Source organism: Canis lupus, chromosome 3 (genome assembly GCF_003254725.2).
Source record: "Canis lupus dingo isolate Sandy chromosome 3, ASM325472v2, whole genome shotgun sequence".
NCBI lineage: Eukaryota > Metazoa > Chordata > Mammalia > Carnivora > Canidae > Canis > Canis lupus.
The window spans coordinates 41,426,775-41,451,696 of NC_064245.1; the positions used below are offsets into that span (position 1 = coordinate 41,426,775).

Sequence of the window (24,922 nt, forward strand, 5' to 3'; positions counted from 1 at the left end):
CGTGCCAACCCATAATCTGCCTGTCTGGCATATTAATTATTTTGAGTTAAATGCGCTAAAAAATGGCCGATGCAAGAAGGCACTTTGACCTTCTCTTTTCTTCCTAGAAGTACAAGATATAACTCCCACATAAAAGGTGTCTTCCCTATACCAAGAGGAAGGAAGACATTCTCATCAGCAGAGATGGAGAGCAGAGACCAAGGGAGATCTTAACAAATCAACCTTGTTAAACTAACCCTTACTGTTCCTAGTCACTGTTTCACAACTAACTGCCCTAGGCCACACCCCTTTGTCTTGTTACGTTTTCACAACTACTACTCTTCATCCAACCTAGTGCACAGTTGTTTGGCTTTATCTGCTTCTTTGGGTCTTTGTTTTTCTGATGAAGGTTCCTTTGTACGTGTAAAATTACTAAATAAAATTTATGTACTTCTCTTATTGATCTGTCTTATCTCAGTTAATTCTTGGGCCCAGCTGGAGACACTAAGAGGGCAGAGGAAAAATTGTACCTCCCCTGCATTGGCTTAATAACACACTCTAAGCTGTCTCTACATTCCTGTATCCTGTCACCACTTCACACCAGTGTTCTCTGTTCCTCCTCCCAAAAAAACTAGTTGTGCTGGGATGGAGGGAGGGGGAAGACATCTAATAGAAAGGGTGCAAAGAATGTTGTATAGAGGGGGGAAAAAAACAGATGACAGAATGAACTGCTTTACAGACATACTACTGCTCTTGTTATTGCTAACCCTGGACTTCCTTCTACTAATAAGAGCTTTTGCAATTTCGAAATATTAACAGTTAAGTAAATAAGGGAGTTCAAGAAACAATCAATCCTATACCCCAGAATGGCTGCTGTAAGCCTTTAGGGCAGCACTGTCACATGGAGCACTTTTGGTTGCAATTCATGGAAGCTTACTAGAGCTCTCTTAAGCACAAAGCCTATGGGCCTTAAGGACACAGCCAATGACTGGGATACTAAAGAAAACTTAGAAAGTCTCTGCCTCTATCTTCTCTCCACATATCTGCTTCATGTTTCTTTTTCTGTTTCCCAGTCTGTGTGGCTACTTCCCAGCACCCCAGAAGATTACATAGCATTATGCAGTAGCCCAGAGAGAAAAAGAAACTGATTTTCTTCTTTCATTTCCCCTGATATCTCTAACTCTCTTTCCTTCTCCCCCACCAGCCAGATCCAAAATTCCCAGGATAAGTGTTCCGCTTGGGTCAGGTACCTACACTAACACCAATCAACTGTAGAGATAAAGCTTTGTCATAAGGTAGGAAAACAGCAATACATTCAATCTAACAGAATGGGGTTAAGTGACATCCCAGAAAATGGATCCCAGTCCACATGGCTGCTACCATGTCTGTATTGGCAGACAACTCAATAGAATCAACCATATGAGTCACGGATGTGTTTAAGAAACTAATGAAAACATTGGACCTTCTTCACAGCAACATGTACATACTCATAAATATCAAACTGTGTGCAAATTTCAGGGTGTTCATGAAACCCCTTGTAATTCATACTTAGACCCTAATCTTAAAACTCCATGTACACATCTAGATTTTTCAAATATTGAGATCAAAGTTTTCAAATTTTAAATATTGAATATGAAATTATATTCAAAGGTTTTTCAACCACAACAAATGCACATAATGAAATGTTAAGTCTTTTGAGGGAATATAACATGTAGCAGTCTATACACAATCCTGGACTGGGTAGAAGGGGCTAACAATCAAATTTAACAATGGTGTCTACTGTCATCAAATAGAGACAACATGGGAGTCCCCCTCCTTTTTTTTTTTAAGATTTTATTTGTTCGTGAGAGACACAGAGAGACAGAAAGAGACAGAGAGAGAGAGGCAGAGACACAGGCAGAGGGAGAAGCAGGCTCCATGCACAGAGCCCGACATGGGACTCGATCCCAGGACTCCAGGATCACACCCTGAGCCTAAGGCAGGCGCTAAAGTGCTGAGCCACTCAGGGATCCCCCCTCCCCTCCTCTTTTTTTTACTACACTTAGAATACTTTCCGATTGTATATGCCCAACATGATCAGACATCTGGAGGATATATACCTAGCCCCTCAGCCATTCAAATCATAACATAGGAAAATACCTCATAAAGAGATAAATAAAGTGAGTCAAATAATTAGTAAGATCTAGTCCATTGCTACTCATGATGGTCTAGAAAGAAAAAAATCTACACACAACTCAGCCAAAAGTTCTATTCAAAACCCAGCTATTACTATATATAATTTTACCCAAAACAGGCAAAACCTAACATACATAACAGAAGAAAGCTATGGAAATAAAACCAGAAGTAAACACTTAAAATCTATTATGTAACAAGTGAGATATAAATTAAAAATAAGATGCAAGCAATCAGAAAACCTATACCCTTCACTGGTTATTAGGAAGCAGTCAATGATATTAGTAGCACATCCTTAACCTCTAAGAGTATATAATGGAAGGAAATGACCGCATTCTACCACAAAATGCTCTTATATTACAGGAAAAAACAGAATAATAGAATACAAAGAACAATGGTCTAACAGAATTGTATTTCTCATATGCTCTTTAAATATATATAAAAAGGGGCTTCTGAATACAGTATTATATCCATATATTTTGATTTTACATATCTTGTAGAAGTTTCATATATGAGAATATGAAAACCCAAACTTTATCTTTACTGATACATTTTCTAGGCAATCTCCAAAAGAGAATCTAATTTCCTGAGCATTTAAATCTATAAACTTGATGAAAGCTAGAATGATAAACCCCACTATTGAGCCCGATTACATACAATAAACTCTAAAGGAAAGATCAGATTCCTACAACTTATTGAAATTTTTTGTATTAACTATCGTTGGAAAATGTAAGACAATAATTATATATGGCCAAAGAATTTTTTAAGCAGAGTCAACCACTATACTATTTTTGTAAACAATACTGAACCTATACATTAAGGCCAGCACATAGAGTATAAAAATTAATAAGTTATTGTGTTTCACTTTGAAATTTTTGTACTTGAAAGACTTAAGAGAAAGTATTTTTTATATCACAAAGAATTATTACAGACTTTTTCAGTCATGGATTAAGTATAAATAGTTTTTAACATTCTCATGTGACCCTGAAGTTCCATACCAGGTAGTAATTTGTAATTTTGGTTGAGTCATACATTTCACCCGGATACACTAAGAGACTGGTGAACTAAGAGATTTGGTGTTCCTGAATTACTAAGTAGAAATAATCCTCAGCAATGTGACATCCGCATTTTTCTCTGCTCATTCTTGAATGCAGAGTAACTTTCATACAATATTTAAGGCACAAGTTTTTTTTTTTTTTTTAACATCTTTTTTTTTTTAAATATGGGAAATGACATATGACAGAATTTGCAAATGTGTGGATTCACAAAGGAAGGCCCTTGGATGCCCCTTGTAAGAAAGCCAACAGGTTTAATGATAGCTCAGGAGAGTGCAGAATTTCAGGACTATACATATGTACATCACGTTCTAAGAGGATGTTCAGCAGGCAGAACTGACAAGTTCTTAGTTCTAGGACTTAGTTCTTAGTTCTAGGACTCAAACTTAAATTCTGCAATGAAATTCTAGTTAAGATTTTTATTAAATCAAAATTAATGTACATCAGTTACCCTACTAGAGAATGACAGACAACACTGCATTTCCTTTTTGGATACTAAAATGATTACATCATGCAGAGTTCATCTAAATTCTCTGAGTTACCTTTTTGTATAAATATTTCACCAGAGGAATGACTGGAAGGGGCACTGATAGCAATGCATAATTGTAGTAATTGTAGCTAAAAACATAAATGCCACCTTCTTATGTCTGCATCAGGGAAAGACTCTTGAACACACTTCACCCACATTCCTTCGTTTCATCTTCAAACAAATGGACTGTCCCAAATCACAAATATACCCAAAGCCCGCTGTTGAGACACACAATGAGAAACGGGAATAAAAACAGATTTGTAAATAGACAAGAAACTATCATGTGCTACAGACTATGGTTACCTGGAGGTAGGAATTGCAGTTGGTTATTAGCTAATCGAAGGTGACGTAAAGCTCTTAGACGACCAATTTCTGGGCAAACAATTTGTAAGGCATTGTCACTAAGATCCAAACATTGGAGTTTTACGAGGGATCCAATGGCTTCAAAAAGAAAAGAGAGGTAATGGCAAAATCAGTTTTACCAAAGTGTTATGCCAAATCTTTAATGCAAGTACTGCCAATTAAAATATGTTAATACTTGATCTCCCTGCTTCTGTTGCTCATAAATAGTAAAAACATAGATCAAACTAAATTTTATAGGAGTGATAAGACTTCAACTTGATATAAAATATGATACCTTAAAAAGCACAATAAAAATGTTACAGTGTAAAGTACTGTTTGAATAAATAAATCATGAAATGATATATAAGCTATTTTTGTCTAACCAAAATTGTTAGCTGGACTTATTAAGTTTAAAATTTATCAGGGCACATGCGTGGCTCAGTCAGCTGAATGAACGACTCTTGATTTGGGCTCAGGTCATGATCGCAGCGTGATGGGATTGAGCCCTGTGTGGGGCTCCGCACTCAGCAGAGAGTCGGCTTGAGATTCTCTCCTCCCTGTGTCCCTCTCCCTGCCTGCACCCTCTCTCTCTCTAAAATAAGCAAATAATTTTTTTTTTAATTTATCTTTTTGAGATGCCTGGTTGGCTCAGTCAGTAGAGCATGTAACTCTTTATCCCAGGGTTCTGAGTTTGAGGCCCATGTTGAGTGTACAAAATACTTTAAAAATAATAAAAACAGATTAAAAAAGTAATCTTTAAAATTTTATTTTATTATTTACCTAACAATTTATCCAATAATAATTTACCTAACAATTATAATCATTTCAGACTTATTTATTTTATCAAAATGGTTAACTGAACTTACTAATTAGGGGGAACAATCTTTGAAACTAATAAATTAAAGATGCTTTATAACTAAAATTCCCTAATACAGCAATCAAATTTTGTTCCATTGTTTTTTTTTTATTGTTTTTTTTTTTTTTAATTTTTATTTATTTATGATAGTCACAGAGAGAGAGAGAGAGACAGAGACACAGGCAGAGGGAGAAGGCTCCCTGCACCGGGAGCCCGATGTGGGATTCGATCCCGGGTCTCCAGGATCGCGCCCTGGGCCAAAGGCAGGCGCTAAACCACTGTGCCACCCAGGGCTCCCTGTTCTATTGTTATAAAGGAAAGTATAAACTATGGTACCTCCTAACTAAAAACTGAAAGTCCACTTACCTTCTGGGACTACGACTATGTTATTTGAGTGAAGGTACCTGTGGGAGGAAAGAAAAAAAAAAAGGAGTGGCTATCAACCAGTACTTTTGCTAGATAATCAATCTGTAAAATGCTCACTTAGAAATTTATCCAATATAAAGGGATGAAAACTTTCTATCAGACTCTTTAGTGCATGACACAAAACCTGTGGTCATCACAAGTAATACCTTGAGAATGATATTTTTCCTGGAATTGCAATGTTAAACCTATTTACTGACTTAAGTTGTTATTTTAAAATAAAAGCATTCACGATAGCTATATGTTGAGATATTTCTTAAACTCAAAAAAAAAATTACTAGTTTTTCTAGTTCATTTTAAAGTATCAGGTTCTCAGAAAAACATGTTGCGTAAAGAAAAATCAACATTGCATAAATGAAAATGCAACTTTCAATTTCTAAAGGATAACTTCACAAAATAAATCAAAACTATTTCCAGCGAATATGCTGACTTAAGAACCAAGACTGGAGAGATTAAATAATGATCATTTACAGTATCTGTAAAAATACTCAACTGTCAAGGTACATGACTTATTTCACAGCAAAAGGAATCTCATAAACAAGAATCAAATTCTTTTCTTAAAAAAAAAAAAAAAAAAAAGAAAGGTTACCCTTGCTAACAAGTCCAGACAAGCCTAGTAAATAACACTTTTCCCACTAAAGTATCTTTAGCACACTCTGGTGGAGACTTTATGAAGTCAGCAGCAGCCAACTATTCAGAGCAGAACAATGGTGACAACTAGAGAGCACCTAGCAATAGTTTTAAAAAATAAATTTATATCACTGATTTTGAGACAAGAGAATTAGATATTTTTTATATTTTTCAAAACTATTGTTGTATTTGTTACATCTCATAAGTCAATCTTCATAAAGTATTTTGAAAAGAATTTTGAAATTTTCTTCTACATTTTTAAGCCTAACATCAAATGTTGCAATGTTACTGACACAAAATAAGAAAGGCATTACAGTAATACACTTAAGATTATTTAGTGATGCATTAAATAGATTTTGTGTAGGCATTAACCAGCTGGGTCTAACACAATTGAAATAATTGTTCCATTCTATCATATATTTTATTCCTTGCTTTGCGTATATAAAATGAATTCACAGTTTAAAATCAATATTCTTTAAACATTAACTTTAGGCAGGACTACCTAACTGCTTAACAGGTGACTCTAAAATTTCTTTGTGCCAAAAGACCATATGTAATTAAGTGTGTAAGCACACACACACACCTACACATATGCTTTGTGCCAAAAGACCATATGTAACTAAGTGTGCAAGCACACACACATACCTACACATGTTTGCATTTGTTACACAAAAGCCAAGGTGGCTAGATACCAAAATAAAGAGACTACTGATTTTCAATTACCCACAAAATATATGCAAAAGGACCTTAAAATGTCCAAATCAAAATGTGAACTAAGGAGCTCACTTATGAATGAAATCAAAAAGTATATTTTAACACATTACATTTATCTACAGTAAAATGAAAATGCAGTCTACAGAAAGAAGAGAATGTTCCCAATCCTAACTGTAAAACATAGGTGCGTAGGACCATGCACTACCAAGTGAAACACCATTTCAACTCTTCAAGTTTTTCTGATGTGCAACTGATAAAGAATCACCACTGGTGGGATGGATCAGAGAGCAGGCTCTGGAGCCAAAATGAATGCACCACAGTAGCCATGTCACCAAGGGAAAATTACTCAACTTCTCACTTTCATAATCTATAGAAGCAGAGAATAAGAATACTAACAACAAGGACGTTGTAAGGATTAAATGAATCAGAAATGTAAAGCTCCTAGGGTAATCAGAATACCATGAATGTCACTGTTATAGTTATTATGAGTCATCTATAATCAAAGATTTAGCAATATTAAGTCACTTCTCTTTGCTCATTTTTTGTAATTTCAAAGTAATTAAAATGTTGGTGTTTTAATATAACTAGTTTTCATCATATTCTCCTATAATGCAGGAGCTTTCATTCATTGCTGGTGGGAATGCAAAACAGTACAGCTACTTTGGAAAGTAGTTTGGCAATTTTTTAATAAAATTAGATACAGATATTTACTTAATAGTGACATGCCAATGTCAGTTTATTTTTGACAAATGTATCATGGGATTTTAAGATGTTAACAATAGAAAAAACTAGGTGAGAGGTATACTCGAACTCTGTACTCTCTTTACAACTTTTCCATAAATATAAAATTGTTCCAAAATTTAAAAAGTGGATATTTCTTTAAATTAAAAAAAAAAAACAGGGCTTTTATTTCCAGCCATGATGGCATAACAGGGACCAGATTTACCTGGCTGCTATAAGCAACAGGAAAATTGGATGGAATATATGAAACAATTATTTTCAGATATTAAAAGCAGGCAATTAGGATTATGTTACCCAAGAGAGAAGAAATAAGGCAAGCCACACAATGTCCCTAGCTCTCTGCCTGGAGGCAAACCGTGAACTGTGGTACATGAATGGGATTCCAAAGTATGTAAGACTCACTGAATTATGGAGACACAAGTTAGAATTCAGGGAAACTGAGACAGCTGGAAGTTGTGGGGTAGAGGGGTGGAGTTCTGGAGGAGAGGATGCTACAGGAAAAAACAAACAAAAAAACCCAAAACACCTTTAATAATTTAAGTAAGGATCCTTTGACTCACTGCTGAATTATAAAATGTAGCCTAGGCAAAAAGTGACTGAAAATCTATCAGCTGAGTGGTCCACAGAGATCATACAGGGCTGGAAGGCATTTAAGTTCTGAGCAGCAAGTGTATCAAGTCCTTGCTGATTATTGGGCACTTTCAAATCAGATCCTATAAAGGCCATGCCTCAGTAATAGGGCTAAACTACCCCTAGCATAGAGGTTACACTAGACTGGTCCTAATCAAGTGTAAACACAAGCTATGAAAGGATCAACCTAAATTGTAAATAACTTCATGCCAGAATAATGCACAAGAAAAAGGAAGGCAACAAAGTCTAAAGACTCAGAAATGTAAACCTTGTAAGGATGCTGGCATCCAATCAGAAAGCATTAGGCTAATAAATCAAGAAAATGTGACCAATAACGATGATTAAAAACAGTCAATACCAGCAGATCCAGTATAACAGAGACAATAAAATTAGCAAAACAAGGACATAAGAACAACTATATAAGTTGGATCATATAAGTATATCCAGACAATTAAAGCAAAATATGAACATTGCAAGAGAAGTATTAAGGTATGAAGAAGAACCAAACAGAATTTCTAGAGATCAAAAATATAATGAACAAGTGAAAGCTTCACTAGATGAGATTAACAGCAAATTAGACATTGAAGACAGAGAAATACAAATTGTCCATACTGAAGAAAAGAAGACTGAAGAGTGTCAGTGATTAAGCGAAATATTAAACAATCTAACAAACATGTAAGAGTTTCAGAAACAGGGACCAGAGATAAGAGTTAAACAATAAATATCTGAGTATGTCAAAAAATTGCTAAATCCAATGAAAACTATAAAGACACAAACCCAGGAAGTTCAATGAATGTCAAATATAAGAAAAAAGAAAACTACAACAAGGTATATCAAAATCAAATCATATTACATGCAGGGGAACAAATATAAGAATAACAGCAGATGTCACAACAGAAACTATGTAAGCCAGAAGATAATGAACAACATAAAAGTGCTGAAAGGAAAAAAAAAAAAAAAAAGTCTTCAAGAATCCTAATTCCAGAAGACCAAAACAAAACAAAACTTCTAAACTATGATGAAGAATGTAAAACAAAAACTCTATGACCTTCAGAGAAAAAACTAATGTGAGATTTTTCTCACAGGAGAAAACCTTCAGGGCCTAATGCTAGACAAGAAGTTCTTAGAATTGACACTAAAAACATGATACATAAAAACAAAAATTGATAAACCAGACTTCATCAAAATGTAAAACTTTTGCTCTGCAAAGGAACATAAAGAGGATGAAAAGACAAAATACACATTGGAAGAAAATATTTGTAAACAATATATATAACAAAGAACTGGTTTCTATAATATTTCAAAGCTCTTAAAACTCAAGACTAAAAATAAATCCAAATAGAAAATGAGCAACAGATATATGTGCCTGAAGAAAAGATACAGATAACCATTAAATACTTGAAAAGATGTTCAGTATCATTAACCATTAGAAAAATATAAATGAAAACCACAATGAGATAAAACCACACATCTATAAAAATGACAGAAATAAAAACTAATGATAACACCAAATATTGGCAAGATGTGGAGAAACTAGAACAATCACATCTTGCTTGGAAGAATGTAAAAAGGTGCAGCCAACTTAGAAAATTATTTGGGAATTTCTTATGAAACTACAAATCTGGAGCAAAAGTAAAAGAGTAAAGACCTTCAAAAATTCTTTTGCATAAAATCAACAAGAATACTGGCAAAAATGGTAAGAAATCTATGTACAAAACTCTGGAAATTAACCAAAGTGATACTGGGAGGGTTTATTTGAGAAAAATGGTGAAATCTCATTAGGCACAATGAGCTGTGAACTTTGGGGCATTTTCACTTCCTCTAATTCTATCCCTCATTTTTCAGTTCTGCAGAAGCAGAATCAACAAAAAAATCTAGCCCACAATCAAAGTGAAAAGCAGCAGCCTGGCTAGCGCCTGAAGGGACAGAACCAAGTTACAGTTCACTCCCAGAGAACTGCCATCATTTGACTTGTTTCCTGATTTCCTTGGAAGCCCCCACTTGCAAAGCTATTTTTAACTTGATCTGACTAGAAACTTGCCCAAGTACAAACTCCCCCCCCCCCCCCAAACAAATTATGGGCCATTGTTTAACTTCAAAGCCACCTGAGTCAAAAGATACTGCTGGAGCAATAACAGACCACCAAAAACCTTGAATGGAAAAGCTGGGCAAGATGTTTCAGGAGCTCTGAAAAGCTCTGGTATATTTCTGGAAGTCTACAAGGTCAAAGGCAGGTCCAGAAATGTGCTAATGCTCAGGGAAGAGTTGAAAAGACCCTAAACAATCCCCTCTGCTGAACTTAAGGCTCCTACATAAGACAGAGTAGCTAAGGCAAAGTTGTGAAATACCAGGCTGAGAGGTGAGGGCCTGCTGCCATACAAAAACAAAGCTCCTCAGCAAAGACTGGGAGACCTACTGGACTCAGGCAACTAAGGAAATCTCTGCCTAATCAGCAGCTGACCACAAAGGTAACTGAGCAGATACTTTAAAGAATAATAAGAAAGAAAAAAGAAAGGAAAAGACAGAACTCTTTCAACTCATTCTATGAAGCCAATATTAGCTTGATAGGTGTCACAAGACCACAGATCAATTTCCCTCATGAATAAGAAGCAAAATTCCTCAACAAAATAGTAAGCCAGAGACATCACAAGAAGATAAAGATATCACAAGAAGACCACTGACCAATTTCCCTTATGAATACAGAAGCAAAATTCTCAACAAATTACTAATAAGCCAAATCCAGCAACATATAAAAAGTATTATATTCCACAACCAAATGGTATTTATCCCCACTGATAAAAGATTGGTTCTATATACAAGTATCAATCAATGTAATACATTGATTTTCATTTACATTATATTAACAGAAAAAAGAAAAAATAATATCATCGCAATGGATGAAAAAAAGACCATCTGACAAAATAAAAAATCCTATTGTGCTAAAAATCTCAACAAACAAGCAGTGGAAGGGAATCTCCTCAATAACATAGAGGATACCTATGAAAAATGTATAGTTATCACGACAATAAATGGCAAAAGACTGAAAGCTTTCCCCCTAACATTAGGCAGGAGCAAAACAAAGATACCCAGTCTCACCACTTTTATTCAACATTCTATTTATAGCCAAGGAAATTAAGCAAGAAAAAGAAATAACAGGGATACAGATTAGAAAGACTCAAAGCTATCTTCATAGGCAGATGACATGATCTTGTATATGGAAAATCCTAAGGAATCCACAAAAAAAAAATAAAAGAACAAATGAATTCAAGGTTGAAGAATATGTTGATCAACATACAAAAATTAGTTGTATTTTTTACATACAAGACAGTGAATAATTCTAACATGAATTAAGAAAACCATTCTATGTGTAATAGAATCAAAAAGAATAGTTAGGAATAAATTTAACAAAAGAAGCTCAAGATTTTTACACTGAAAAGTGTTCAATGTTCAAACAAAAAAATGTTGAAAAAACTGAAGACCTAAATTGAAAGACACCTCACATCCATAGATTAGAAGACATATTATTAAGATGGCAGCACTCCACATATGGATCTAAAGATTTAATGCAATCACTATCATCAATTGCAGATGACTTTTTTCTTTAATAAAGAAAGATGCAGATATTAACAAGCAGATGTTAAAACTCACATGGAAATAATACAAAGGACTTAGAATAGCTAAAATAATTTTGAAAAATAAGAATATGGAAACACAAGGGACTTAAAAAAGCTAAAACAATTTTGAAAAACAAGAATAATTAGGAGGAATCAGACTTCTCAATTTTAAAACTTACTATGAAGCTACAGTAATCAAGTTTGTGTGCTACTGGCAAAAAGATAGACATATAGATCAATGGAATAAAACTGAGAATCCAGAAATTCACCCACATGTCCAATTTAATGGGGAAAGAGTATCCTTTCAATAAATGTTGAGGAGCTATTTGGACCTGCACATACAAAACAAGTTAGACCTTTACACTGTAGCATACGCAAAACTTAACTCAAAATGGATCAAAGACCTAAATGCAAGAGCTAAAATTATATAGCCTGAATAAGAAAAACAATTAAATCTTCATGATGATGGATTAAAAACAGTTTCTTATATAGGATACCAACATAAGATGCCAGATAAAAAATTATCAAGAAAGTAAAAAGGTAAACTACAGAATGGGAGAAAATATTTGAAAAGCTTGTTCTGATAAGTATCAAATGTATAAAGCATTCAAATATATAAATTATATATCTCAAATATATAAAGCCCTTAAATATATGTAAAGCCATCTCAAATATATAAAGCAAATATATAAAGAAATCTTACAATTCAACAATAAAAAGACTAATATCATAATTTAAAAATGGATAGATCTGAACAGACATTTCTCCAAAGTAATATACAAATGGCCAGTAAGCCCATGAAAAGACATTATTAGTCAGAAAAATACAAAACAAATCTATGATACCAATCACACCTACCAGGATGACTATAATCAAAAGTACAGAAAGTAACAAGTGTTGATGAGGATGTGGAGAAATTAGGATCCTCACATATTGCTGGTGGAATTGTAAAATGTTGCAGTTTTGGAAAATAGTTTGTCAGTTCCTCAAAAGGCTAAACAGAGTTAGCACTGCGATTCTACTCGTAGGTATAAACCCAAAAGAACTGAAAATATATGTTCATACATAAACTTCTACATGACTATTCACACTTTCATTAATCACCATAGCCAAAATGTGGGAACAACTAAAAATGTCTATCAACTAAAGACTGAATAAACAAAACATGGTATATCTATGCAATGGAATATTACACATCCATAAATAATGAATTCTGAAACATGCTACGACATAGACGAACCCTGAAAACATGCTATGTTAAAACAGCAAGACCTAAAAAAAGCCACATATTGTATGATTGTCCTGGACAGGCACAGCCATAGAAACAGAAAGCAGATTATTGGTCACTGAGGAGTTATTAGGGATTGGGAAAAGGGAGGAATGAATGCTAAGTGGGTTTCTTTTGAGGTGATGAAAATGTTCCAGAATTAGATAGTGCTAATGGTTGCTCAATCTTGTGATTATACTAAACACCACTGAATTTTATACTTAGAAGGGCGAATTTTATCGTATGTAAATTATATCTCAACAACAACAAAATGAAACATGTAATTATGGTATGACTCAGCAATTGCAGTCTTAGTCATTTATCTCAGAGAAATGAAAACTTATTCACATGGGACGCCTGGGTGGCTCCAACGGTTGAGTGTCTGCCTTTGGCTCAGGGTGTGATCCCAGGGTTCCAGGATCAAGTCCCACATCGGGTTCCCTGCATGTAGCCTGCTTCTCCCTCTCCCCCTCTCTCTGTGTGCCTCTCATGAATGCATGAATGAATGAATGAAGAAAGAAAGAAAAACTTATTCACAAAAAAACATGTATACAAATGTGCCAAACAGCATTATTTATTACAGATAAAAACAAAACCACTGATATGTCCTTCAATGGGTAAATGGTCAAAGAATCTGCATTATATCCATACCATGAAATATACTTCTCCAACAAAAAGGAACAAACTACTGATACATGCAACAACTCCAACAGATCTCAAGGGATTGTGCTGAATGAAAAAAAAGCCAAGCCCAAATGGTTACATACTATGATTCCATTTATATAATATTCTCAAACAGATACAGTGATAGAGATGGAGACCAGAGTAGTAGTTGCCAAGGTTTGGGGGACTGCAGAGAAAATGAAAGGGTAGCTCAAACAATCCTTGCAGTGATGAAAGTACTCTCTCTACCTTGACTATGGTAGTGATTACACAAATCTATACATGAAAAAATTGCACAGAACACACACACACACAAATGGCTACACAGAAAATGATGAACACTGAGTAAGATAACACCAGTGTCAATTTTCTGGTGCTTATCTTGTACTATGGTTATGCAAGATGTGAATATTGGGGGAAACTAGAAGGGTACACGAGATATTTCTGTATTATTTCTTACAATTACATGTGATTCCACCATTATCTCAAAGTAAAAAGTTTAATTTAAAAAAAGATGGAGAAATAAAGACTTTATTCAGGTAAATCTGAGAGAATAAAAGATATTTCGCATTTTAAATTTAAGTTAACAACCTAAATTCAAAATTAAAATGATGACTTCTGTCAGTTATGAGTTTAGTCTGTCAGCTCAAAATCTATCTTTTATGCCTGCTAGAGCTAGACCCTGTCAACACATCTCCTTTGTCAAGTGGCCTAATGTAAAGCTGTCAAAAGAGGGCCCCGGAGTGACCCTGCCAGATGACAGCAGCAGGAAGGCCCTCCCTTCTGGGTCCAGTCCGCCTTCAGTTGTTTACTTAGCACAGGAGCCAAGGCCCAGAGGCACTCACCTCAGCAGCCCTCTTGGAAAACCTCAAGCCACATTCTCAAACTATGAATTCCCCTGGCCCAGCTCTGTAGCAGCTCTTGGCTGCACCCTCAGGCCACTCTCCCCCTACCCAGCAATGAACTTCTAAAGACCAGCTTCAACCAGCCTCAACCAACAGTCTTACCACCCTGTGGCCACTTCTGTGGTAGCTCTGCTCACACTTCAGGCAGTTGCCTCCCCACTAGCCATACTGCTTCTACAGACCAGCTCCAGATTACCAAAACCCTCCTGCAATAGTGAGCTGATATTAAAGATCAGCTCCAGCCTAAACCATCTGGCAAGCTCCTTCACACCAGTAGGCTGTACGTTCTTGTGGCAGCCAGACCTCTGCCGAAGAGATCTAAATATCAGCCTAGGGGATGGTGTTCTCCTCAGTCATTATTCCCTTCATTGTCTACTTTCCCTCAGCCCAGAAGACCTACTTTTTGTACTTACTAATTCTGAAAACCTTAGACTCCTTTTAACCTCTTTTAGTAGCTAATAACATTTTACTAGTCAACAACTCTAATTTTTCCTGTTTAAGGGAATGGTTTCTATCTCCTAACTGGACCCTGACTGACATATACATGATGTGTACACGTATATGTATACTGATAGATACACACACAAACACAAACATATGTAAGCCATACAATAGCACAAAGAATGAAGTACTGATATAAAGTTCCTGTTACACATGAAGTGGTACATTATGTGAAGGCATATTGTAACAGGTTAAAGCAGCACAATATCAACCTTAAAACACTGAAAGTTAATAATCCAACAGTGGTAGTAAAATGGGATCCTCCATAACACTAAAATAATTTTAAAGGAAGAAAGAAAGGAGGGAAAAAATAAATAACAGCTGAGACAAATAGAACACAGGTTGTAAGATGGTTGACTTAAACTCAATCATATCAGTAATCATATTGAATGTAACATGATCTAAAACACTCCAGTTAAACCGCCCAGATTGTCAGATCGGTCAAAAATCAGAGAACCAACTAATACAGACTTCAAGAAACCACTTGAATTATAAAGACAGTTAAAAGAAAAGGTTAAAGTAGTTAGAAGAAAAGAATGCAAGTTCCAATTCAGTACAGCAAAATAAACTCCTACTGGATTTCTTCTCTGGCAGATAACAACTAAAATCCTAATGCGTGCATACACATGCACAACCATGCGCACACACACACCTCTAAGGTACTGCAGTGTAAATAAAAACAAGCCAATTCTGGCAAAGAATCTAAACTTAGAAGAAGGAATTGCAGTGAGTGAGTTGAGTTTTGTTTTTTAAGCAGCATTTTGTACCTTAAAGGCCGGGTATAGACAGTTACCAGGCAAAGTGGTTAAAATTCTGATAGAAAACATCAGTCTTACTACTCTAAAGAATAGGAGGACAGGGTTCAGGGCAACCATGACCACTGGCAATTAAAGGGAGAATACCAGAAAAAAAGAGCCAGGGAAGGAGAACCCTAAATTCTACTTCTAAATTTTGCCTAAATCATTGGCCATCTTAGAACATACAAATATGGAAAAAGCTACAGTTAAAGGTAAAAGAACTGTACTGAGACTTCAGCTGCCTTCCAAGAAACAGTTCAATGCTTAAGTTAAACCAGGTAAATTTCCTGCTAAAGCAAAAATATCAAACATAGCAGATTACAGTCTTCAAGACACAACATTCCTAATTGTCAGGATAGAACCTAAAGTTATTCAACATATGAGAACACAAGAAAATGTGGTCCATTAACAACAACAACAAACAATGGCTATCAAGCTCAAGATGACCAAGATGTTGGAATTAGCAGACAGGAAATTTGACGTAGTTATTATAGCTATACATAGTGATCTAAAGTAGAATATGCCTATAATGTAAAGATGGGAAATTTCAGTAGGAAGGAAGGGAGGGAAGACAGATGGTCAGATGAATGAATGAAAAAACTAAATAAGATCTGAGACTGAAAAAATTACTGAATAAAGGTGAATGACACAATGAATATGACAAAGGAAAGAGTTTATGAACTTGAAGAAAGCTCAATAAAAATAGTCTAATGTAAAATGCAGAGAGAAGGAGTGCCTTGGTGGCTCAGTTGGTTAAGCATCTGTCTTCAGCTCAGGTCATATCACAGGGTCCTGGGATTGAGCCTCATGTGGGGCTCCTTGCTCAGCAGGGAGTCTGCTTCTCCCCTGCCCTTCCCCCACTCAGCTCCTGCTATATCTCAGTCTGAAATAAATAAAATCTTTGGGGAAAAAAAAGAGCAAAGAGAAAAAAGACTGAAGGAAATATGAACAGTGCCTTAGAGGATTGTAGTACATCATCATCAGATACAACATATGTGTAAATGGTGCCGAAGAAGGCAGAATAGTATATAAAAAAATATTCAAAGAAATAATGGTTGAAAATGTATCATATTTGGGAAAAGACAAATTCAAGAAGCTCAGCAAAGTCCAACATAAATACAAACAAAATTATAGCAATGTACATCATAGTTAAATTTCTGAAAACCAAAAAAGAAAATCTTAAAAGTAGCCAGAGAAAAATGATATATTAATACATGTGGAAAAGTATTAAAATCCAAATTATATATAATATACATAATACAGAATTATATACTATTTATTCATTCATATTACATAACCTAGATTAGATATGAACATATATACTTATATATTATTTATTATGTAACACATAATAAATATGTAATATTATATGTAATATATAATACATATGTTATATACAATTAACTACATATATATTACATAAAAATACTTTTAAAGGGCTCAAAGAAAAACACTTCAAGCCTGAATGCAACCACCATTGTATACATAATACAGTTTGGAGTATTATACTACAGTCTTCTTCATCTTCATCATTGTTTCACTGTTTTGCCTGAAGGCCTCAAGAATTTTTTTCTGAAAAAGGTTTTGAATAAATTCCACACCCATTACTAATGACAATTCTTGAGAAAGTAGGAATTAATGGTGTGTTAGGCAGCCTCCAAGACAGTCCCCACTATCTCTACTATCTGGCATTTAGGCCGTTGTGTAACAGCCTCCCCTTAAGTGTTGGGCTGGACCTACTGTCTTGTTTCTAACAAAATATAGCAAAGGTGATGGGATTAGATTAGAAAGAGACTAACCTGCATACCCTCTCTGGCTCTTCTTTTTTCTGTGAACTGATGGAAGCCAGCTGCCATGTTGTGCGTGACACCACAGAGAGGCCAACTGGCAAGGAACTAAGGGAGTCAGTCCCCTGGCCAACAACCAGCAAGGAACTGAGACCTTCAGACCAACAATTTAAGATTAACTGAATCCTGCCAACAACCACATGAGTAAACACAGAAGAGGATACTTCTTTAGTTGAGCCTTCAGGGAAAACAGCAGCCCTGGGCAACAATCTTTGATTGCATGCCTTGAAAGAGACATTGAGGCCAAGAATGCAGCTAAGCCAAGCCCAGATTCTAGACCTTCAGAAAATAGGAGACAGTAAGTGTTTTATTCTTTTAAGCACCCCTACCCACAGTTTAAACCACTACATTCTGGGGTAATTTGTTAAGCAGCAATAGATTATTGACACAAATGGATATTTACTTAACACAATAGAATACATATACATTAATCGTAAAGCCAGTGTTTTTCTTATGGGGCAATGCTGGAGGCATTCCTACTAAGGTCAGAAAGAAAACAAGGATGCCTATCATCTCTAGTACAATTTCACACTGTTCTGAAAGGACTAGCCAATGCAATCAGACTAGAGAAGATAATTAAAGGCATAAGGTTTAGAAAAAAAAAGGAATAACACTATCTGTATTTTCAGACAAGAGGGTATGCCTAAAAACCCTGAGGAATCAACCATAAAACTAACTCAAACAATAAGATTTCAGCAAGGCATCAGGGTATAAAGATAACACACGAAAACAAATGGTGTTCAAATATTAAAAGAATAATCACTTAAAGAGGTAACAGGTAAGAAAATTCATTTATAATAGCAAAGATTATATATTAAATGTTTAGGAATAAACATTAGAAATATTCAAATCCTATATGAATGAAACTATAAGGAACCTTTAAAAACAAAAAGACTTAAAATAATTTTAAGACTTCCTTCTTCTTGAAAATACATACTGATTATTTAGAGGTAAAAAACCATGATGTATGCAACACTCTCAAAAGCTTCAAAAAATACACACATATTGTGGAGGCCGAGAAAATTAAGGCCATTCCACTTTAAGTTCAGGGTTAGCACAAGTACAGCCATCCCAGGCCCCTGTGAATAAGAGCTGAAATTTACATTACTTCAGTTACAGGAGAAAAAAAAACAGCTTATAGCTTAACGTCCTAGAAAGCCCCATATTAGAATAAGAACAGAGCCCAAGCCAAGGGCAGGAAGCTCCATATTAGAATAAGAACAGAGCCCAAGCCAAGGGCAGGAAGCTCCATATTAGAATAAGAACAGAGCTCAATATCAAAATGTAAACAGAACTTGAGGAATTGCTCCACCCCTTCTGGAGGTCTCCTAGACCAGCCCTTAAAACTAAGCTGAAACCCACCTCGGGGTCCAAGTCCCTGCTCTGCTGTGTCGGGTATACTTGGACCCAAGCTCGAGCTTGTAAATAAACCCTCGTGTGTTTGCATCGGTGTCAGCTCCTTGTTGGTTTCTCGGATTCACAATCTTGGGCACAACAATATATATATATACACATATATAAAGTGAATGAGATTGAGGTGCCTGGGTGGCTCAGTCAGTTAAGCATCTGCCTTTGGCTCAAGTGATGATCCCATGGTCCTAGGATCAAGCTCCATATCAGGCTCCCTGCTCAGGAGGGAGCCTGCTTCTCCCTCTGCCCCTCCCCCTGCTCATGTTTTCTCTTCCTCTCTCAAACAAATAAATGATATCTTTAAAAGAAAAATAAAGAGAATGAAATTAAAAACTTGATAAAGCAAATGAGGTAGAAAATCAAAGATGTTTAAACTGATTCTAATCAAGGGGAAAAAATCAGACAAATCTGGACACTAAAGACATTAAGTTGGGGAGAGATTGGGATAATTTAAATAGGCAATGTATATTAGATGATATTACTGAATTCATATTACTTTTTTTCTTGTTGTTAGAGAGAGCATAAGCAGGGGGAGGGGCAGCAGGAGAGGGAGAGAGAGAATCTTAAGCAAACTCCACATCTGGCAAGGAGCCCTACTAGGGGCTCAATATCATGACCCTGAGTTCACAACCTGAGCCAACCCAAGAGTTGGATGCTTAACGGACTAAGCCACCCAGGCTCCCCAGAATATTACTTTTAATGTGTGATAATATAAGTACATGCAAAATTGCTTTTATTCTTAGTAGATACATACTGTTATATTTAGGGGTGAAGTATCATAATATCTGAAATTTGTGTGTGTGTGTATGTGTCTACATGCATGTGAGAGGACTGGAAAGGGAAGGAGGGAAGGAAAGGATAGGAGACAGAAAGAGAAATAAAATGTGGCAAAACATTAACTGGTTAAATTAGGTGAAGCATATATGGAAGTTCATTGTACTATGCTCTCAATTTTTCTGTTAGTTTGAAATTTTTCAAAATAAAAGGATGGAGGGAGGGGAAGAAATGACAGACTCCCAGCTTAAAGATGGAGGTCTAGAGTTAGTTTTCCTTCCTTTACTTTTTGAAAATCATGCCAAATAATAAAGAACAAGAAACAGCAATGAAAACACCTCCTTCAACAAAAATAGGAGGGAGCTGGAAAGAAAGGAAAGAGAATATTCTAAATATCTTCCTTATAGGTAAATCAACAGATACTTAAAGTTGATGCACTAAAAAACAAAGGTGTAGGGATGCCTGGGTGGCTCAGTGGTTGTCTGCCTTTGGCTCAGGGCATGATCCCAGGGTCCCAGGATCGAGTCCCACATCGGGCTTCCTGCGTGGAGCCTGCTTCTCCCTTTGCCTATGTCTTTGGGCCTCTCTCTCTCTATCTTTCATGAATAAATAAATAAAATCTTTAAAAACAACAACAAAAAAAGGTGTGAACATATTATTTAGCATTATGGAAGTAATTGTCAAAAGAACTAAAGAACAAAAGAGATATGGAGGACACAGGGAAGTAGGCTTTTAGTCTATATTTTAAATCATTAACACTGTTAGATATTTATATCAAGTAACACATGGAGTAGTGGTAACAGCAAAAAACTTTCTCAATTACACTGTCCAGAAGGACTTTGTAACCAAGAAAAAAAAATATCTTTCATAGTTTTAAAAAGTTCATCTCTACTACCTTAAGGTAAGACATTTAAAACACAAATTTAAATGGTAAAATACTTTAAAATACTACTGACTTAGCAGAACTACCTACATGAACATGACGACCACGATACCAAAAAATAATAAATACATTAAAATTGTATATCCTATTATTTCAAATAACTTAAAATTATTTTCATTCTTGTTTTTTTAAAAAGTTGAATAAACAGACTCACAGTTCCACAAGGTTTGGAAGCTTCTGAGCAAGGTTTTCTGGCTGAAAATTAAAAACTCAGAATTAAATTTTATTTTTGAAATAGGTATAAACATTTCTAATGAGCTTAAACACAAAGGACTATTTCTGGGGGGAGGAGTGTAAATCTGGAGAAGGTAATGCAAACATAATAAAGCAGTAGGTCTGGGTTTTATGATTATATAGCTCATACTACAATTTAAACCTATAAATTTGAACACCTAAAATTAATGTCTCTCAGAGAAACCAGAAGCTCTGTATTCCACCAGAGTCCTGGGAGAAATTAAACTGTTCTTAACAGACAACACACAGGGAAGAATGCCAACTGACAATGAAGCCAGATATTAGAGTGACACCAGCAAGGAACAACAAGGATCACTGGCAACCACCAGAAGTAAAGAGAAAGGAATAGAGTCTCTCCCTCAGAGCCCCAAAAAGGAACCAACTCTGCCCACACCTCAATTTCAGACATCCGGCCCCCAGAATTGTAAGAGAATAAATCTCTCTTGTTTTAAGCCACCTAGCCTGTGTAATTTGTTATAGCACCCAAGAAAACTAACATTCACCCCCACCTCCTTGCCTCCAAACTCCCAAATTGTGTGCCTCTTAAAAAAAATAAGGGAAATCCCCAGGTGCCAGATACCAAGACCTACCTAAACTCAGGGTAACCAGAGTAAGCTGGGGCTCATGATCCAGGGAAGTGGCAGATCTTGGCCACCAGGTCCTGAGGGGTATGCTGTGGCAGTTAGGGAAAAGGCCATTGGGAAGACAGATTGGGATGAATCTAGGTGCCTTACACAGAGGCAAAGTTTTGGAGGGAATGGCCCTTCCATGAAAAGATCAGAAATTCCACTCACAGAAAGCCAGCCTGTCTGTCTCTGTCTCTCTCTCTCTCACACAAATACACACACACTTACGCACACATGCGCCCAGTTCAAATTTACATAACACAAAGACAGGGGTTGTTGAGACTAAATGAACACCTACACTCAAACATACTGTAGAGTGGGCTAGCTAGCAATAACAAAGAATCAGGAATAGTTTTTTTAAGAAGTAGTTAGGTGTGGCTGGAGTCCTGAAAGACAAACATAAATTTTCAGAGGTTGCTGTGGGGCAGGGAGGAAGAGTGCCACTGGTTTGCTTTCTAGGCACAAGAAGCAACATATGCAAATTTGAGACAGGGAGGTATGTTTGGGAAACTGCAAATACAATCTCTTCTGCTGTAACTCCCTAACAGTCCTCCTGAACAGATCTTACATTTTCAAAAATCCTGTTATAAAAACAATTGTGTAGGGAACCCTGGGTGGTTCAGTCAGTTAAGCATCCAACTCTTGATTTCGGCTCAGGTTGTGATCTCAGGGTCGTGAGATCCAGCCTCACATAGGACTCAGTAGGCATGGAGCCTGCTTAAGGTTCTTGCTCTCTCCCTCTGTCTCCCTCTGCCCCTCCCTCCTCTAAAAAAAATCATGTTAATAGAAAAACAAAAGTGAAGACTAGAAAGTTTTCTGTTTGTAACAAAGCCGTTTTTCACACATAAACTTAGTAACAATGATTACCATTAAGGAAAGGACTAGGGTTGCTATTCCCCATCTACTTTAGTATTTGAATATTTAACAGTAAGCATGTGCATGTTATGTCTCACATAATTTTAAAAATTACATTAAAAATGTGGTACTCACAGCATAAACTCCTACATAATTGAGTAATCAATCATTATTTATCCAATTTGGGTTTTAAACACTCAGTTTGATTATGTCTGGGCCATAGGGTACAAAGGTCTATGATGATTTTGTAGAAAGTGGTGTGGAACAGATCGTTAGAGCTTATCTTACACTATGGGAAAACTTTTTACAAAAAAATTCTGAATACAGGGGCACCTGGGTGGCTCAGTGGTTGAGCCTTTGGCTCATGTTGTGATCTCAGGGTCCTGGGATCGAGTTCCGCATCGGGCTCCCTGTGGGGAGCCTGCTTCTCCCTCTGCCTGTTTCTGCCTCTCTCCGTGTCTCTCATGAATAAATAAATAAAATCTTTTAAAAAAATTCTGAACACAATAAAAATGCAATGGTTTATTTTAAACAAGGAAATGACATTACTAATTTCAGTTGGCATACTGATATATTTTTTTTAGCAACAGCATCCAAAGTTGCTTATATATACATATATCTCCTTTTATGACAGTCAAATACTGAATACAAATATTCACTATTTGGCTGAATACTGAAGACAATGAAGCATTTATTGATACTCATTTTTTAAAAGATTTTATTTATTTATTTGATAGAAAGAGAGAGAGAGAGAAAGCACTAGCAGGGGAACAGCAGAGGGAGAAGCAGGCTCCCCGTTGAGCAGGGAGTCCAATGAGGGACTCCATCTCAGGATCATGACCTGAGCCAAAGGCAGATGCTTAACCAACTGAGCCACCCAGGCATCCCAAATATTCATTTTTTAATAAAATCACTTGTATTCAGTTTTCAAATGGTGATTCTTAAAAAAAGAAAACACACATTTTGAAATCAATCTATGCAATGAGATTCTTCAGGACAAGTCTCTCCTCAGATGTTACTCTTAGATCTGTCCAAAATCTCAAAATGTTTTAGTACTGGTATCTCCTCTATTAAGGAGAATATGCACTTCCATTTATGGGCATACATACAAAACTTTTTAGGCAAACTATTTGCCAGCTAGGGATAGGGTAACGTAGAGGGGGAGTAGCAGTAAGAGGCTATTTAATACAACAGCTGTTCCCTGAAAAGGAAAGACTTATCCAGAGAAAAACCTCCTCTGTTTTATCTGTGACAATCAGTATCACATCTGGCTGACTCACAGGACCTGTGGTCATTCCTTCCAGATGTCTATTTGGTGCCATCAAACAGTATTCTAATCTTCTCATGAGAACTTACTTAGCTCTTTCCAGTATACAGCTTCACACACAATTAAGCACTGAGTGTTTCTCCTGCTAATGGTGCAGTTACTCTATATAACAGAGTAGATACATTGTGTTTTTATTTAAAAATAAGCAAGCTGACCATAAGAAAACTGCAGTTCATTAGGATACTGGGTGGGGAAAAAAAAACCAAACCCTTATTAGTACCTCCCCCAAAAACCTTGACAAATAGGCACCCCATTGCATGAGCTGTGGCTGACACCTACTGGTAAGCATCACTGAATTACTTCCTCCTAAACTAGTTAAAAATTGTTTTCTAAACTAAGCCCAAATTCTCTTCATTAAATCCCACATTACACTCAGCCAAATAATTTTTCTGTACAAATAATGTAAAAGTATACTTGAGCAAGCACAGTTAAACATAAAATTTACCTCTATTTTTGAATCAATGATGTTTTACTATACTGTTTGAAGGAAAACCGTCCTTAAATGGGAACATTTTTAAATTGTGTATTTTGGAACCAACACTTCAAATATGTTGCGAACACTACATTCAGTGATGTTCTCTGATGAACACCATACACTACCTACTTCTCTTTCTTCTTCTTCTAGGCGACTGGTAGGATTACTTTGACTTACTTTGGTCAATGAAATTATGTTGAAGTGGTAGCCTTAAAGAGTCTGAGCTTGAGCTATAAGAACTAAAATATACTTAATTCATGACTTTGAAAGTTGCCACAAAAACTAGAAAGCTTAATGAGTTATTGAGCTGGTGTATGAATGAAATGTTTTATTTTCCTTCAGGATCAAATCTTAATTAACTTTTTTAAATTAAAAACAAAATTTTAAAGTGAAATACAAAAAGTTATATATAATTCATATAGTTCCTAGTGACAGAACTGTATGATAGAAACTTTGTCAGCCTTCATCCCTGACTGTGGACATCATCAACCAGAGTCCCCAAGCAATATGAGTCATGCAGTGTGAGTAAAAGAAACAGTTGTGCTGTTAAAAACCACTAGGATTCAGGGTTCAGCAAAAACCTGCTCCATCCTGATCTCTAAAAACACATTAA

General features: G+C 35.9%; 1 protein-coding gene across 9 annotated transcripts in view; it reads right to left on the reverse strand.

The window, feature by feature from the left end:
- LRRC28 (leucine rich repeat containing 28) overlaps positions 1-24,922 on the reverse strand; it is a 159,126-nt gene that overhangs the window by 115,867 nt on the left and 18,337 nt on the right. For all 9 annotated transcript variants that reach the window (XR_007409796.1, XR_007409795.1, XM_025436927.3 and 6 more), the window contains 3 exons: positions 20,947-20,987; positions 5,300-5,337; positions 4,039-4,176 (listed from right to left, as the gene is read on the reverse strand). Coding sequence is in view for 7 of the 9 variants with exons in the window: in XM_025436927.3 (XP_025292712.1) it covers positions 4,039-4,176; positions 5,300-5,337; positions 20,947-20,987 (217 nt within the window). In the remaining 2 variants the exon portion in view is untranslated. The remainder of the gene's footprint in view (positions 1-4,038; positions 4,177-5,299; positions 5,338-20,946; positions 20,988-24,922) is intronic.